This window comes from Hippoglossus stenolepis, chromosome 3 (genome assembly GCF_022539355.2).
Source record: "Hippoglossus stenolepis isolate QCI-W04-F060 chromosome 3, HSTE1.2, whole genome shotgun sequence".
In the NCBI taxonomy this organism is placed as follows: domain Eukaryota; kingdom Metazoa; phylum Chordata; class Actinopteri; order Pleuronectiformes; family Pleuronectidae; genus Hippoglossus; species Hippoglossus stenolepis.
This window is the reverse complement of record NC_061485.1, coordinates 22,215,363-22,231,704: the sequence shown is the minus strand read 5'-3', so window position 1 is coordinate 22,231,704 and position 16,342 is coordinate 22,215,363. Positions and strand designations below refer to the sequence as shown.

General features: G+C 43.7%; 1 protein-coding gene across 1 annotated transcript in view; it reads left to right on the top strand.

The window, feature by feature from the left end:
* Window positions 1–16,342, top strand: part of lrig1 (leucine-rich repeats and immunoglobulin-like domains 1) — a 37,473-nt gene that overhangs the window by 9,694 nt on the left and 11,437 nt on the right. The window contains exons 2-8 of the mRNA XM_035152802.2: window positions 1,990–2,061; window positions 2,842–2,916; window positions 9,376–9,513; window positions 9,901–10,044; window positions 11,266–11,409; window positions 11,981–12,124; window positions 13,878–14,021. Of these exons, the coding sequence (XP_035008693.2) occupies window positions 1,990–2,061; window positions 2,842–2,916; window positions 9,376–9,513; window positions 9,901–10,044; window positions 11,266–11,409; window positions 11,981–12,124; window positions 13,878–14,021 (861 nt within the window). The remainder of the gene's footprint in view (window positions 1–1,989; window positions 2,062–2,841; window positions 2,917–9,375; window positions 9,514–9,900; window positions 10,045–11,265; window positions 11,410–11,980; window positions 12,125–13,877; window positions 14,022–16,342) is intronic.

The window sequence follows — 16,342 nt, the reverse complement described above, 5'->3', positions numbered from 1 at the left end:
AAGCAAGAGAGGGAGGGAGAAGCAGCGTTATCACCGTCCCCTCAGACAGTAGGTGTTAAAACACTATGAAACTTATCTCATCTGATAGGAAAGAAAATCAATCTGGCTGAATGAGATGTAGAGAAAAAGTTATGTAAACACCATAGGGGACTGAGAAAGAGGCACATGTGCGTCTGCGTATGCACACAAAGGACCAGTTTTGTTTGCTGCTGTGGCCTTTAGCACCAGTACGACAGGTTTGGCTCTCAAGCGTGACTTTTTTTTCCTTAGTCCTTGTTCTTTATTTTAAGCTTTGACATTCATGCCTGTAAATATGCGCAGACAATTTCCCTCACATTAAAGTCATTTTAAAAAAGCTGTTAGGAGGCAATGTTCTTAAATAACATTTTATATGCTCATAATTCAAAGTTCACTAGTAAAATTCCTTGAACATTTGAGCCAAATTTAGTCCAAAAGCATGACAGCACTCTCGCAAGTTCATCCTGTCTATGCTGTGTGTTTATGTCTGTGTGGGCTGATGATGCGTACCTGCAGGCAGAGGCGGCCCATAGAAAAGCTGGGTGATTTTTCACTTAACTTCACCATAACGAGGTAATTGCCTTCTCTTGCAGGGGACGACAGTTTAGTGATCAGGGCAACAATGGGAGGTGCCCTGGTAAATGATCATAACATAGGCACATATGCACACCTCCTCGTCAGGCCTGTGCCTAGAGGGCAGACACAGGCTCTGCTATTATCTTGTCACACACACACAAGTAGAGCGAAATAACTGGGGAGGGAGACTGTCATTATCTGCAATCAAGCAGAGAAGACAAGAAAGGGAAATTGTAAAGTGAGACACAGATTAAGATTGATAGGCATAAATAGTATTAAAAAACTGAAGTGTGTATGATGTAAGGGCTTAACGAGTCTTTTGTTATAGTATTGACCAATCTCCTCAAATTATGTCTATTAAAATTAGGAATCGGCAACATGAAGCAACATTATTCCGCTTCTGTCATGGTTTTTTATGGCAATGGGACAAGAGCATGAGGAATGTGTTCATCAGGTAAAAGTGTCCCCAGCTTCTGGGAACAAGCAGCCATCTCTCTGCAGGCCTGTGAAACATTCCTGGTGCGTCTCTCACGTCTGGACAGTGGGACGGAGGGACGGAGGGATGGGAGGCAGGCGGCCCTGGAGCTGTGGGCTCCCTTTGTCTGGCCCAGCCTAACCCCAGTACACAAACACAAACACCGCTCTCACTGCAGCCTCCTCTCTGCCAAAAGGCAGGCTGCATGCCAGTCAAGCAGGGTGTGTGTGTGTGTGTGTGTGTGTGTGTGTGTGTGTGTGTGTGTGTGTGTGTGTGTGTGTGTGTGTGTGTGTGTGTGTGTGTGTGTGTGTGTGTGTGTGTGTGTGTGTGTGTGTGTGTGTGTGTGTGTGTGTGTGTGTGTGTGTGTGTGTGTGTCAGAGATAGGACTTGTTTATGTGTGAAATGGATTTGATTCACAAAGCGTGGGAAGCTCAATCTGAAATGCAGATGTGTGTGAGGAGCGCACACATACCCCCCTCTGCCCCCTAACTGACAGCAGTAACGCTATATCACTGGAAAAATCACTCTCTAATAAGCCTCTGTACGAGTCAAGTGCCAGCTATTAAATACGCTGTTAGCCTAAAGTGCAAATTGACTGCTGCAGATGAATGGCCTGTGGGTTATGTTTGGAAAGTGAGCCAGGAGAGAGACACGCTCTGTATCAATAGTATCGACCCGGCCCTCTTGAAGGCCGGCTGAATTGATGTACTGCAGTGTTTTCAGGCATACTGTACTTAATGTGGACGGATGAGGCTGTTTGTCAAATGGGTGAAATAATTCTTGCTATTGATCAGGCTCCTTATTTGAACTTCTGAATTATAACAATTGTTGCACTGCTGATATTTTGATTGTTGGTTATTCTGCAATGTCTGATATTATAAATCAAGGATTTTGACTATTTCCTATTTTCTTTTTCATAGAAATCTTGGCCACAACAAGTTGATGGCCATCAACGCTGAAGCCTTCTCCAACCTGCCCAACTTGAGAGAGCTGTAAGTAATCATTCACACAGTACTCACATGATTTATCAATTAGGCAAACAACTGAACACATTCTGATGGACGAACCTAACCCCACTAAATCTTAAACTCAGGTTTAGATTTAAATCCAAACCACGATTGTGAGTTGTGATGAGTTTTTATCAATGACTTTATTCTGACTGCCGTCCATGGTTGCCGCTCCACTTCCTACCAGCATCCTCGTATGTGTTGCCTTGAACTAAGTCCAATTGAGAATAAAGTGGTGGTTTTCTATATTAAGGCTCCCCTACACCACCCGATACTGTGGCCAACGCTGGCCTTGTAAATATTTTATATGGTGAGGAGAGGGCTTGGCTCTGTGTCACTCAGCACCGGTACACAAGACACATACACACACATAGACAAGCTAACTGGTGATACACACCCTGGTGACATCTTTGGCAGGCTGGCCAGCCAGTCATACACTCCTCGACATCTGTTTTAGTCCCATGCTATTTTAGATTTTTTTTTAAAGGATGATTTGCTACTTGCTCTGCGGCAGAAGTGACAAGTTGTGTTTGAAACCCTTTGATTTATATAAGAGTTGATTGAATTTAGCCTCAAATGTTGTCACATCTCAAGTGGGCTTCAGTTGACATAATCTCTGTTTGTTTTTCTGTCTTTAGCAGCAGTTTTTTATACTGCCTTTGACCCCCAAACAACATCATTCTTGTGTATTTCTTTGTGTTTTCCTTTCAGAACACAGTTATGTTCTCTCTAACCTGCTACATTGTGCGTGTTTGTCACTTTCAGGCGGCTGGACCACAATGAGCTGACCTCCATACCACATTTAGGACCGGCTGCTTCCAAGATTGTATCGCTCTACCTGTGAGTATCACCCCATTTACGGCCTGACATAGTACCAGAATTATCTGGCTCTCTGTTACCATATTCTTAGGTCAGTGGCCTCTTTGAAATGCCCCTCGAAATAGTCTCTTGACATCTGTCGAGGATGCACATGCCTGTACGTCTCAGAGGTAACACTGCGTAAAAGTTACCAATGAGGGTGACTTTATTATGTAAAACTACTACAAAAAAATCCCCCTTTCCTGGCGTAAATATGGAGCTCTGTCATGAGCCATTAGCATGTGGTCAGGTAACTGACTAGTCTTGTTAGCTGGCGGTGCTCGAGCAGCGCTCGCTGCTCAGTGTCAGCTTGTGTATAATTCCAGCTTGGTTGCTCCCAGTTGTGAAACTGTGCCTGTGGGGACTGCCCGCACTGGCATCTCACTGGGGATTTACTGCCCTATTTGGGAAGGACATGTGTGCGCTTGTGCATGTCACAAACGTGAGCTCGGTAGTCCGTCAAATCTCTGGTTTTAACACCACTGAAGGACGCTCATGGCAAGAAAGTGCTAGTTTGGGCATTTAAATCAAGCTAAACTTTGAAAGCCAGTGAATGCAGCATTTGTGGTAAATGCACAGGAATGTTTCATGTTAAAAAATTTGATTATAATACAGGTGGAGTTCATGATCTTTTTTGGATAGAAGTTGATGATAATTGAGGAACTGGTACTTTACGAAATGCTTACACACCTCATTATCCACACTTTTTATTTTAGTCTTGAGTGTTCCCTCAGTACAGACAATTTTCTGTTAGGTATGATGCTCAAGAATGTTTAAAGGAATGTAGGGCAACAAAACAAACACGGTACCATGAAAGGCTTTCTAAGGTTAGCCCAAAATAAGTGTAAGATGAAAACCAAAAGGCTGGAGCTGATAGGAAGACTTGTTAAAAATCCTTTAACTGGATAATTGGCAATGCTTATGTTTCTGATACAAGATAAATACACACACACACACACACACACACACACACACACACACACACACACACACACACACACACACACACACACACACACACACACACACACACACACACACACACACACACACACACACAGTTTTCCACCCAAATCATCTGTTGGGTGGACTGTTGTTTTCGACCAGGCTGCAGTTTTCCCCCCTCGTTTGACCAGAGAACATTCTTACATATCGCTCAACCTTACACAAGAAAGTTAATTCTGTTTTATCTTTCCCACCTTGCCAGCGTGCCAACAGACTTCCTGGTAGTAAAGCACTCAGCTGCTGTTTGTATCGCCGTCATCACTTTCTGTGGTGAGCACTGTGGGAGTCGTACCTTTGCCTCTCTCCGTGTGTCATCTGCCTGCTTCTCAGAATTATCATGATGCACCGATGTGGGCAGAGTATGTCTGTAGGCTGTGGGCAGTTAGTAAGAGGGGACATTTGAGGTTTGAGTAAGCAACTCTGACAGCTGTCTGTTAAAAGTGTGTCATGTTTCCCACAGGTTTGATTTATTATTGTATCATGTTATATCTATCTGCCTGGACCTGTAGGCTTCACAAACTGTAGGCAGCACAAACGTCCTACTCACTTTTGGTGCAGAAGGGATTGAAGCAAGTTAACCTTTACTTGCACAAACTGTGCCAAGTCACAGCCCCTCCAAATGATTGGGGTGTCTTTTTTTGGCCTGACTTGAGGCCTGTTGCTAGGGGGAGGCCTGTTGGCCTGATGGGAGTGGAGGCTGGAGGGAGGGTCGGATCTTTACAAAGCCATGCAGCTGAAGCGAAGGCCCGCTGAAGCACTTGCAGCTGCAGCTGTCAGTCACATGGCTTACAGTAAAATGGGTGACAGTGAGCAAGGGGGAGGAAGAATGAGAAAATAGGGAGGGAGTGAGGGACGGGAGATGTGAATATGTCAGATCAGGGTGACATCACATCATGTTAAAGAGGAATAGTTTGAGAGAATTTCGTAAGGAAAGAAAAAGAGAAGTAAGAACTCAGTTTCAGGGATATTATATGTAAATCCAATTGCTGACTGCCACCAAGCCCCCTGGAGTGTGATAGCGCGTGTGTGCCCCAGTAGAGGCAGCTGGATAGAATGCAGGAAAGTGTTCCTGTGCCATTAGTTGGAGATAGTCTGGAATGTTGTCTGACTACAAGTTTGTGAGAGAGCGGCTTACACACACACACACACACACACACACACACACACACACACACACACACACACACACACACATACACACACACACACACACTTGTTTAAGCAAATGGACACAGAATCTGTCGGCAGCCCCTCAGCCAATAGTAAACGCTCCAAAAGGCTCAGCGCCCATTAAATGTGGTTTCTACCGTCTGACTGTCTGACTGTCTGAGTCTTGAGTGTCAGGCAGCCAATTGCTGACAAGGTTTGCTCTGTCTGAAGGAAATTAATGAAGTTATTAAAGTAACTAGAATTTAATTTATGCAATAGCTGAAGTACTTGACAGGTTTCCAGGATTTAAGGCCTGTAAAATGTTCAATTATTCTTATATTTCTGCAGTGTGGGGAAAACAAGGTACTAGAAGTGATGGCCATTTTACTACTGTTGTTGTCTTCCTAGATACAGTTTTGTCAGTAATTACTAGGCAAAGATACACAATTGCAATTTTCTTTTGTAAAGACAATTCAAAATACAATAAAAAGATTTATAAAGAAACTTTACACATTTCAATATTCAGTGCAAATATCAAGATTACGGATGACTAAGTGTTACCAAGATAATCATCAGATTATTATCTTTTTAAGCCAAATGCTATTCTGAGTATCTGATTCAGAATCTGTGACAGTTTGTACTTACAAAGAACAGGATGACTTGTCACCGTGGGTGTTCTCGGTGTACAAATGTATTAAGAAGATTAGCAATCGTGTTTAAATAAAAAGAAGAAGTAGGTGGACTAAGAAGGGATAGTTGAGTGGACTTGATTTCCTTTTTTTTCCCTCTATCAGTCTTCTTCTTTTCCCTACCTCCAGCTTCCTTTACCCCCCCAGCCCCCCACCCTCCTCATACTCACATGTCTGGCAGCTCTTTTCAATCGCTGCAGCTGTCATGGAATTCATAAGGCACAGATAAGCCCGACCATATGGGGTTGTATTGCTGCAGTTTTCATTTTTCTTTAGCCAGTCACTGTCATCTTTACATACATCAACCAATCGCGACAGAGCTTTGAGAATCGTTTATCAGGAAATGCATTAACGTTAAAAACAGATGCATGTGACCCACCAGAGCCCATATGCCAGGCTCCCACAGTCTGACAATGCACATTGGCAAGCCCACTGACATCCCACAGACTCCCAAAATGCCACAGCAGGATGGCAAAAAAAGAAGCAACAAAAATGTTTAAAAACACAGTGTCAGCAGAGCAGCACAAACTTTCCCATTGTGCGCATCGCCACTCCAGTCAGCATCAAAGGGGTGTGTTAAAACAGCTTTGGGTTGGAAATCATCTGGCCCACTGGATCATCTGATTTTGAAATAATTCTTCTTTTGTCCTGACCACCAGCTTCAAACAGGAAGGAACAGGCCAAACAATCACCCCCCAAAGCAGACACTGGAAATAGCCAGTGTCTGCTTTCCATACATCAAAAAGAAGTGTCAAAACGAGCCGGGCTCTCTATGATCTGACGGTCAATGGGGCAGTGTAATGAGACTTGGAATTAAATGGAATCAAGAGGGAATAAGACCCCAAGACATGAAAGAGAACAAGAGCGGACCGAGCTCCGCTTTATCAGAAATGTCACTGCCCGTATGATAATCAGTTTTTATAAACGCTACTACTCTGTGTGTAGGGACTTCAAACACACTGAGCGCTGAGGCTTTATCTGTCTCTTACACACAGCTGGGCTCTGGGCTGTGGGCGGGAGAGAGGAGAGGGAATTTGGTTAGAGCAGTGGAAGAAGAGCGGGTGGGGGGGGGGGGGGGGGGGTGAGAGAACGAGTGAGAGAGGTCAACCTCTCCCACCAGTTTGAGACTGATCTGTTTTTCCCAGCAAAGGTCACCAGCTGTTGACCCCACCTCACCCCTTCACTCCCCTCTCCTTTTTTCCCCCTCCTTCTTCCCCAATTCTTCCCCTCCCCCTTTGCTCATGCTCACTGTAGCCACTGTCTCTGGACCGTGTGTGTGTGTGTGTGTGTGTGTGTGTGTGTGTGTGTGTGTGTGTGTGTGTGTGTGTGTGTGTGTGTGTGTTTGTGTTTGCGCAGGCGTGCTTGCATGGCTCATCCTTACTGCCACTGTTTATTCAGGTGGGCCACTGTGGTGAGACCCCTCCTCCTCTCAGACACCAATAAATGACTCTGTGTGTGTGTGTGTGTGTGTGTGTGTGTGTGTGTGTGTGTGTGTGTGTGTGTGTGTGTGTGTGTGTGTGTGTGTGTGTGTGTGTGTGTGTGTGTGTGTGTGTGTGTGTGTGTGTGTGTGTGTGTGTCCATCTGCTGGCTAAAGGCTACAAAGGAGGGACAGACCTTGTTTTGACAAGTTTGACTGGCAGAACACCTACCTTGTATCAGCCACACACACACACCAACATAGGTAGTTGCTGTGTGTGAATGTCAGTCAGAATTATACTTTGAGCTTTGCTGAAAAAAACAACAACATTTAATTAGCTTTCCATGAATCATGTGAATTACTCTTAAGTGAAATAGTTCAGATTTCTTGTAACGTGTGTAATAAGAGGTCAGTATTGTACATAGCTGGCCAACCTCTGAAAAGACAATGCACTGCCTGATTTGCCTACTGGTGGCATCCTGTGTAATTGGGCTGTGGGTCATCAGATTTGGAGTGAAATAATGTGAAGCAGGTCACCTAAATTTTGTTCACTAAAACACAAGTCATTGTTGTAATAGATAATATAACAGGGAGTGTGTGTGTGAGAGGGAGTGTGACAGATTTAATAGCATTAGCTTGAGTTTAAGGAGAATGCTGTTGAATGAATAGTTTGTAATTTTGGGGGAAAACACTAATTTATTTTCCTGCCATGAGTTAGATGAGCTGATTCCACTCTAACTCTCGGAGATTAGCGTAGCATAAAAGTTGGAAACAGGAAGCAGTTAGTCTAGACTTTACATCTCATTTGTTTAACCTGTACAGAAAACTATATGTAGTAGTGACCTGTTTTACAAGGGGTTAGGTGCCTTGTCCACAGTGACCTCCTGGAGTGTAGACGCTACTGTGAGGTTGCCAGGCAACCAGCAAAGATTCCTAAAAGTTACTATTTACAACTAGTAATATCGATCTAGTATCATCTATCACCTGATGAGAAAGCAAATAAGCTAGGGATAGGATTATGCTACAGATAGAACATTTTAATTGAGTCATCATGTAAGTGCAGTCATCAAATTTGATTAAAAACTGTTCATTTAAAATCAGATGTTTGACTTAGAGGTGAATGTGTACTTTGTGTTTTCCCATCTCTGTGCTTTGCATATTTTATACCTACTGTATTCATTCCTCATTTGGGTTTCTTGTGTGTCCCGTGGCCTTCCTGGAGCTCTGCTGACACGTGGTTCTGTGTTTGGGTGTCACTGTCACCAGTGTTTCCTACAGGCATCATCTCCTTCAAATTGTAGGATATGTCAGGGACAGCATCTTTTTTATGCATTAGTGCCAGCGACTGCCATGGCCAGAGGCATTATATTTTCGGGTGGTCTGCTTGTTTGCAGGAACGCAATATCTCATCTCCTCAAGGGAATTTCTTTAATTCAATTGTTTCGCACAAACATTCCCTGGGACTGAAGAATGAAGTGATTTTGTTGGTCAAAGGTCATATCAATGTGACCTCACAAAAGTGATGGCATTTGGATACAAGATTTCCTTGCGTAAAGACTCACAAGGGATAGCATTTCTTGTAGTGAGTGTAGAAAGGTGTCTTTTCTCCTCTCTGAGTTAGAATTCTTTGTTTTGTTTGAATGTTTTTTGTGGTGAAGTGGTTAGATTTTTTTCCCAGTCAGTTATTTCTGCTCCTGTGTCCTGTGCAGATTAGGACTTTGATAGTAGATAGAAGCTTTGCTCCTTCTTGAGAATCACACAGCCACTGCTCCATTCCATAACACACTGAAGTACTCCAGTACCTCTTCAAGTGGCTCTGGTTGATCATGGAGGCCCCGTCTATCTAGTGGATTTTAAGAGTGAGCTCTGCGGAGAAGCACAGGTGTCCTTGGAATTGTTTAAAGAAGGCCAGCCTCTGTTTGGAAGCTCTCAGAGTACACATTTTGTGGTGGATGTAGACCACTTTGTTCTGTGTACCTTTCTTTCTTTGTGCCTGAGTGGGCTTAGAGAAGTTGGGGGATTTGGAGTGTCTTCCCTCCTTGAGTGATGGGAAAAGGACACTGAAGTTGAGCAGGGTAATATTTTTTGAGATAGCAAGGTGGACATCTTGTAGGGAAAAGATGCAAGTCTGTGAGAGGGGTTGTCAACAACAACTAATGCCTTTTCATGTTTTTTTTCCAGACATCACAACAAAATCCGCAGTATTGACGGCAGGCGGACCAGAGAGCTGGTGTCTGTGGAATCTCTGGACCTGAGCAATAATGACATCAACGAGCTACGAGGGCACAGCTTTCCTGCAGGCCTTCAAATCCGAGACCTGTAAGTGTGATGGATTATAACTGTGGCACATAACAAGCTAATCTTTAAAAACTTATTAACTGAAATGAAAGTAAATAAGGTGAAACCTTTAACAGTGCCTGTAAAGAAACAAGGTAGCAACAGTCAATATTGATAGAAAAGTTAAATAAAAGCAAAAACAGTGCACACAATAGTGTTGCAAGTTGATGTTCTTAGTATTTCAATCCAAAATGTCAACACCAAAGCTTCATAGAGTGTATTCATGAAAATGTACCGGGTTTAACAGATTCAATTATAAAACATGTAGGTAAAGAAACTTAAGTGAGACAAAAACTGAGGCATTCATAATCAAACATTTGAGGTTTGTCATAAATCTCTGATGTCACAATGTGCTGCGTCCGTTTCCAGGTACCTGAGCAACAACAAGATTAGCACTTTAGAGCTCGGAGCTCTGGACCACCTGGGCTCAACACTACAGGTCCTGAGACTGAGCAGAAACCGCATCAGCCAGATCCCCGTGAGAGCCTTCCAGCTCCCAAGGCTCACCCAGCTGTGAGTACCACTGGAAAAACAATACATTTTAGACATTTGTGTTAGGTCTGAAAATGAATGGGTTTCCCCTTTTAGCCCCTGGAGACATTGTAGAACTGGAATGAATTAAGAGTTTGAACCAGGGGGAGTTTGTAGTGTCTGTTGATTGAGCTCTGTGTGCTCAACATTTTAAATGCTATTAGGGTGAGCTCTTACTCTAGGGATGGATGTGGTCTGACAAGGTAAATACCAGAGCAATATTATTGCTGATTTATAGCCTTATTCCATATCCCTGAAGTGGTTTGTTCACTTTATTCCCCACACTGTGCTCCATTATCTTTGTCAAACTTCCCTCCAGCGAAACAGTGACGTCGACCCATTTGTAGATCAACGCCTCCATTCTGGGGAGTGAAGGGACTCACGCAATGGTAGTCTCCCACATTGTGGTTTCCCAAAGTGCCTTTTGTCGGCCAGGTGGCCCCGGTGTCACTGTATCTGCTCATACCAGTGGTGATGCACATTAGACACAAAAGAACCTGTGTGGATGTTTATCTTTGCCAACCTGGGGGCTTTTACAGCCTATACACACACACACACACACACACACACACACACACACACACACACACACACACACACACACACACACACACACACACACACACACACACACACATATCTTGGATAAAAAAAAAATACAAAACATTTTGTTGCACTTACATGTAGCACTTTGTAGTTTGGCTTTCTTGAAGCAAATTGTACTTACTTGATTCAGGTTGTTCTGGATTTGTACCCTCATGGTTGAATGCACTTATTGTAAGTCGCTTTGGATAAAAGCGTCAGCTAAATGAAATGTAACGTAAAAATGTAATGTAGTATACACAGAAGAGAGAATGACGGCAGATCTTATACCAGGTTTAATTTGAAGGTTCATAGCTGTAACCCTTGTTTGTAAGCTTAAGTCTGCAGGTGTGGCTCTTTACCACTCTGAGGAATGCCTGTTAAGCTGGGGGTTTGTTAACGACAACATGCGTCAGCTGAAGCACAGAGGCTACTTGATTCTTTTGTTTTGACTTAAGTTTGATGGATGCTCATACACAGAAGAATGAGGGCAAAACATTCAAAAAGAAAAGAAATGAGGGGAAATGGTTCCCCTGATTTTAAATGTTTATAAAGTATGATTAAGTGCCTTTCTGCCTTTCTCCCATGACTATTTTAATTTGTCTTGTATGTTTGTCTCAGTGAGCTGAACAGGAACCGTATTCGCCAGGTGGAGGGTCTGACCTTCCAGGGTCTGTCCAGCCTGGAGGTGCTCAAACTGCAAAGGAACAGCATCAGCAAGCTTACTGACGGTGCCTTCTGGGATCTGGCAAAGATGAAAGTCCTGTATGTGAAAGAAAACACTGAAAAATTATTGATGCATTTACACAATCAGACAAAATAAGAAAATACATTTCTCATCTGACATATCACTTTTCTGCAACTAACTTCATCTGTGCAAAACATTTAGCCGCCCTATCATAAGACATCTAATCTCTAAGCTAATTTCTCAAACTAATCTCCTGATTTATTGAATTTGGTTGTAAGCCATTGCTTGAATCAAGCACTGATAGGCTAATCCTATTTGTCTCAGTTAGTGACTATTACAGAAACATTCACCAACAAACCACAGAATAATAACTATTTTGTACACTTACTGGAACTTGGGCACAATCACAACAATCACATATTTTCTAGCCAGCATGCAACTTGTACATATTGCCACTATTACATGCACAATTTATGACACAGTAATTGCCATTAATTACATTGTAAGATTTCATTGCTGCTGCCGATTTTATTTCAGGGTTTTAATAAATGCCACCTGACATCCTGTTGCCTGCAAACGTCTTTACAAAGTTCCCTTGAATCTCACTAAACTAATACCCACATTTCTCAATTCTTTTGTCCCATGTAGTCACCTGGACTATAACAGTCTGACGGAGGTGAACAGTGGCTCCCTGTACGGCCTGTCTTCCCTTCAGCAGCTATTCCTCAGTAACAACTCTATAGCCCGCATCAATCCTGATGGATGGAAGTTCTGCCAGAAGCTGAGGGAACTGTGAGTACCAGCATTTAAATTGGCCTGAACTCCCAAACTCCTCCTTCCAGATGTCCTCTTGCAAACGACTTCCAGCAGGCTGTGGTTAAAACTCCTAAAACTGGAATGATAACGGTTATCAGGGAGAGTTGGAGGCAACAAACAGAACTACAGCACTTTAAGTATACTTTTAATAAAACATAAAAGTTGTATATTCAAAACTGTATTATGGTATTTATATGCAAATTCTTAAACCTTTTTGGTCTATCTTAGGGTATCTAAACCTCTTGTCTTGTATCCTGAGAACCCAACACTCGCCACCCCCACCCATATCATCCATCTACCTTCCCCAGGGTTAAATGACATTGTGCTTTAACACTCAATATGCTAAGCTATTCTCAGGATAAGCCTGTTTATCCCATAATTAGAGCTGGGCTCAACAGCACTCAAGCACTTCGACAAGAGTTTTTGTGCTAAGTTCTGAAGCGTAGGGGTTTGGCAAACTGGCGTGTAATCCTCTTCCAGTTGTGTTGTGGTAATTACACAAAGGGATCGCCTCCATGGCCTTTGTCTACCAAATGAGGAGTTATTATCAGAGAGTCTTTCCTGTTCTGTTGACATGACTGTCATATTGCTCCTGTAAAGTGCTCTGCTCAGCTGAGGCGTTGCTAACTGCGAGGTAGCCTTGGGAATGTGTGGCGCCTCTGTTTGTTTGTGTGTAACAGTCAGTAGGAATAAAGTGATAGATGGCGTTCATGCTAGTATGCTCTGTGTATGTCAATGCCATTTCCTGTGCGCAGGTATTATTAATGACAGATTGCTCCCAGTGCCATCCTTGAGTCATCTTGCCTGAACTGCACCAGTGGTTCTGATTTTATTATCTAGAGTTATGATAAACCCCATGGCTGATAGAGGAGAGTGACTTGTCTTTATGAGGAGCCTGTTATTGCATTCCCAGTGGGCCAGGCTGAGCTGGTCAGCAGGGAGAATCTCTGCACACATGACTGGTCAAGCAGACCTAAGGTCTGGCCACAGAGACAGACAGCGAGGCCCATAGAGAGGGAAAATACACAATACTGCCTTTGACCACTGTTTGAAAGATAGCCTTATGGGATCATCGTTTACGATCAGGATTTAAGAAGACGTATTATATGCATACTATGAAGAAACATCCTTTCAAGTCATTTAAACAATCTTTCACTTCATTGTCACTTGATTCTTAACTTGTGCCAACAAACCAGATTATTATTTCTTTCCAAATCCCAAAAAGGGAGTAAAACTGCATTTTAATCCTTGTGGTGTTCTCATCCCGCTGGGAGCTGGATGTGAAAATGAATAATATTTTGATGGCTGCAGAAAACCTGAGTGGCAGTATATTCCCCTGGGGTTTACCACATACTTAAGTGGGCTTATAAATGGAGGTTGTAGACACATAAAGTTCAGACCAAGAATTTCTCTTCTTCCCTGTCAATGGTTAGGTCCTCAGCTGAGCTCCAAGTTCTGCAGAGCCCATTCTCTGTTAACATCTTTTGACGGAAAAAAGGCACAATGGAAAAACACGCCACAGCGTGGCAAATAGACATTGAATCAGCCATGAAATTAAAGTATAATGATGTCGCGAGCTGCCTCAGCATTCTGCCAACCTGTCATCTCCTTCCAGACCTCACACAGAACACGTCTCTTTCTTTCCCCCCTTTTTTCCCTCTCCCTCTTTCCGTCTCTGTGTCTGCCTGTGTTGTCTTTTCTCCGTCTCATGCTACGTTTCTCTCTCCAGCAATCTGTCATACAACAACTTGACTCGTCTGGATGAAGGCAGCCTGGCTGTGCTGGGGGATCTCCACACCCTCCGTCTGGGCCACAACTCCATCAGCCACATCACAGAGGGAGCCTTCAGAGGCCTCAAGGCCGTACGCATCCTGTAAGTACACTCCCCTGCACCCGCCCGCTATTACCGAGCCCAGAATAATCCCCAACAACCAACTCATTATGGTTTTGCACCTGCTGGCGATAAGGGCTAAAATGTGCCACTCGGGAGCTGTGAAAGCTGAGATCTTTAATATTGGTGTTGCCTGTGTGATATTTGATATATTGGCTCACAAAGTACCTTCAGTTGACTTTAGAAAGTGGGGGTTGTTTACTTTTCAAGCTAGGTCTGATCTCATTTGCCTTTAACGCTCTGAGATATGACCAAAACCTCACAATCTGATACAAGTATTTTCATATCCAGATAAATCTTGGTACTCATACCTTTTTCTGTAGACGTGAGTTGTAACACAGTTGTTACCTCCTGCAGGCAAACGCCTCTAGCTGCATCTGAGTTTTGTTTTTGTTTTGAGCAGTCGGCTTTACTTTGTGGCTCTCCTTCGCCGACTCTCTCTGTCCTGTTTCACATGACTTTTGTGTAGAAGGTAAAAACAGGTCAGCAGTGATTTGCTCATATCCAGACCACGCCCATGAGACAGAAGTAGCCCTTCCTTGACCTTCTTATTTTGTCTTGGCTGGTTGGAGTCCTGGTTGGAAGTACCATGTTTTGTATCACGTTCATTATCCTCCATGTTTGCGTGACTTTGATAAAAATGTGGATCATGTGGAACACCAACAAAGAAAACATTTTTTTTCCTATCGCTACACAATCATCATACTGGACAGCCCCGTTTGTGTCAATTCACAAGTTCTTTGTAACTTTTACAAGGTGCTGATGCATCACTATTGTCTTGGTTTCTGTAGCAACCTATTTATTAGCAGCCTTATTTTTCGTGTCTTTTCTCGCTTTGTTCCTTTTGTCTGGTTTTGTTTGTGGTTTTCTGTTTTGTCTCAAACACTGTTTCCCAACAAACTTGGCTCTGAAAGAGTTCTGTGTCACTCACCTCCCTGGAGAGATTCTTCCCTGCTTTTAGGCCATGAATAAAGACAGGGATCTCTCTTCCAACTGATCCACTTTTTGCACAAACAGCACAAACAGGGCTGAAGAAAGAAAAGGAGGTAATGAAAGGGAGAAAGTCAGGGGATAAATTCCGGCGACCGACTTGGGGGTCTTGCTTTCGAACCAAGGTCCCCTTGGCTGTGCCTCTTCCCAGTGAGAAAGCCAGAGAGGAGAGTTGTGCCAGAGCTTGCTAGACAAGCTCCATCTCTCAGCGAGGTGACAAGCCAAGGCACATAAGGCCTCTCTCTGCTGGCTCACTGGGTGTTAGATAACTAGCTACAGAGGGAAGTAGAGGCTGGGACAGGGAGCTGAGCTTGTGTCTGCCATATCGCTGCTTCTCTCACATCTCTCGTGTTTTTCTTTCTTGACTCTAATTGCTTACTTTAGGCTTTTTTGTTGACACATTAAAGGCCCATTTCTTCCCTCTGATATCCTTAGCGTATTCTAGCATCTCCTCATTTCATCCCCAATGCACTCTTTGTCTTGATTCTACATAATCTTTTCACTCCTTGTATCACTCCTGCGCTGTGTGTCTTTGAGGCAGGCCTAATCTAATCAGTGGTCGGGAGGACAGGCATAGGCTGGGCCCTGAAAAGGAGCCGGGGGAGCTTTAATTGGGTCCGCTGCTGGCTGTGCTGGCATGGGGCTGGAGCCTGCATCGGGGTGTGAAAGCTCCAAACAAGCCATCCTGCCCTCTAATTCGTCCATGGTGGGGAGGGGGATGCCTTGGCTCATCAGAGCCCACTTCTCTGTGCCCACTCTCCCTGCTCCACAGCCCCCACCACTGGCTTTGCTTTAACAAGACAGCAGCCATTCACATCCAGCCAGCCAGAAAGAGTAGGAAATTGGCAGCCCCAGTCCAGTACAACTAAGACAGCGGCCAATAGAGACTGAATAGAACCAAAGGGGGATAAGAGATGCTTGGAAAGCAAAGGGAGGAGGTGGAGCGGAGGGTGCTATTGTGGAGGTGGTGGAGGGTGTGGCTGACCAATAACCTCAAAGGCCCTTCTCAAGTCTTTTAATTGTTCAGAGGAGACCTCTGATCCTGTCGTTTTTCTTTTCAATTATCATGCTAAAGTGAGGAGTGGTGGTTCCTCCGCAACTATGACTTCACCTACAGAGGTATTTCTTAAGAGGTAGTGAGGGAGGAATAATATTCATTCAACAAGCATTTGTAAATCTCCAAAAACTGAAGAAAAAAAAAACAGGTTTCTCTTTTCCTTCTTTCACTGGATCCATTCTGTCTTTGCCTGGCCACGGCTAAGCTTGGTCCTTAACCTTGTTGTCACTCTTGGCTTTGACTGTACCTGCCACCA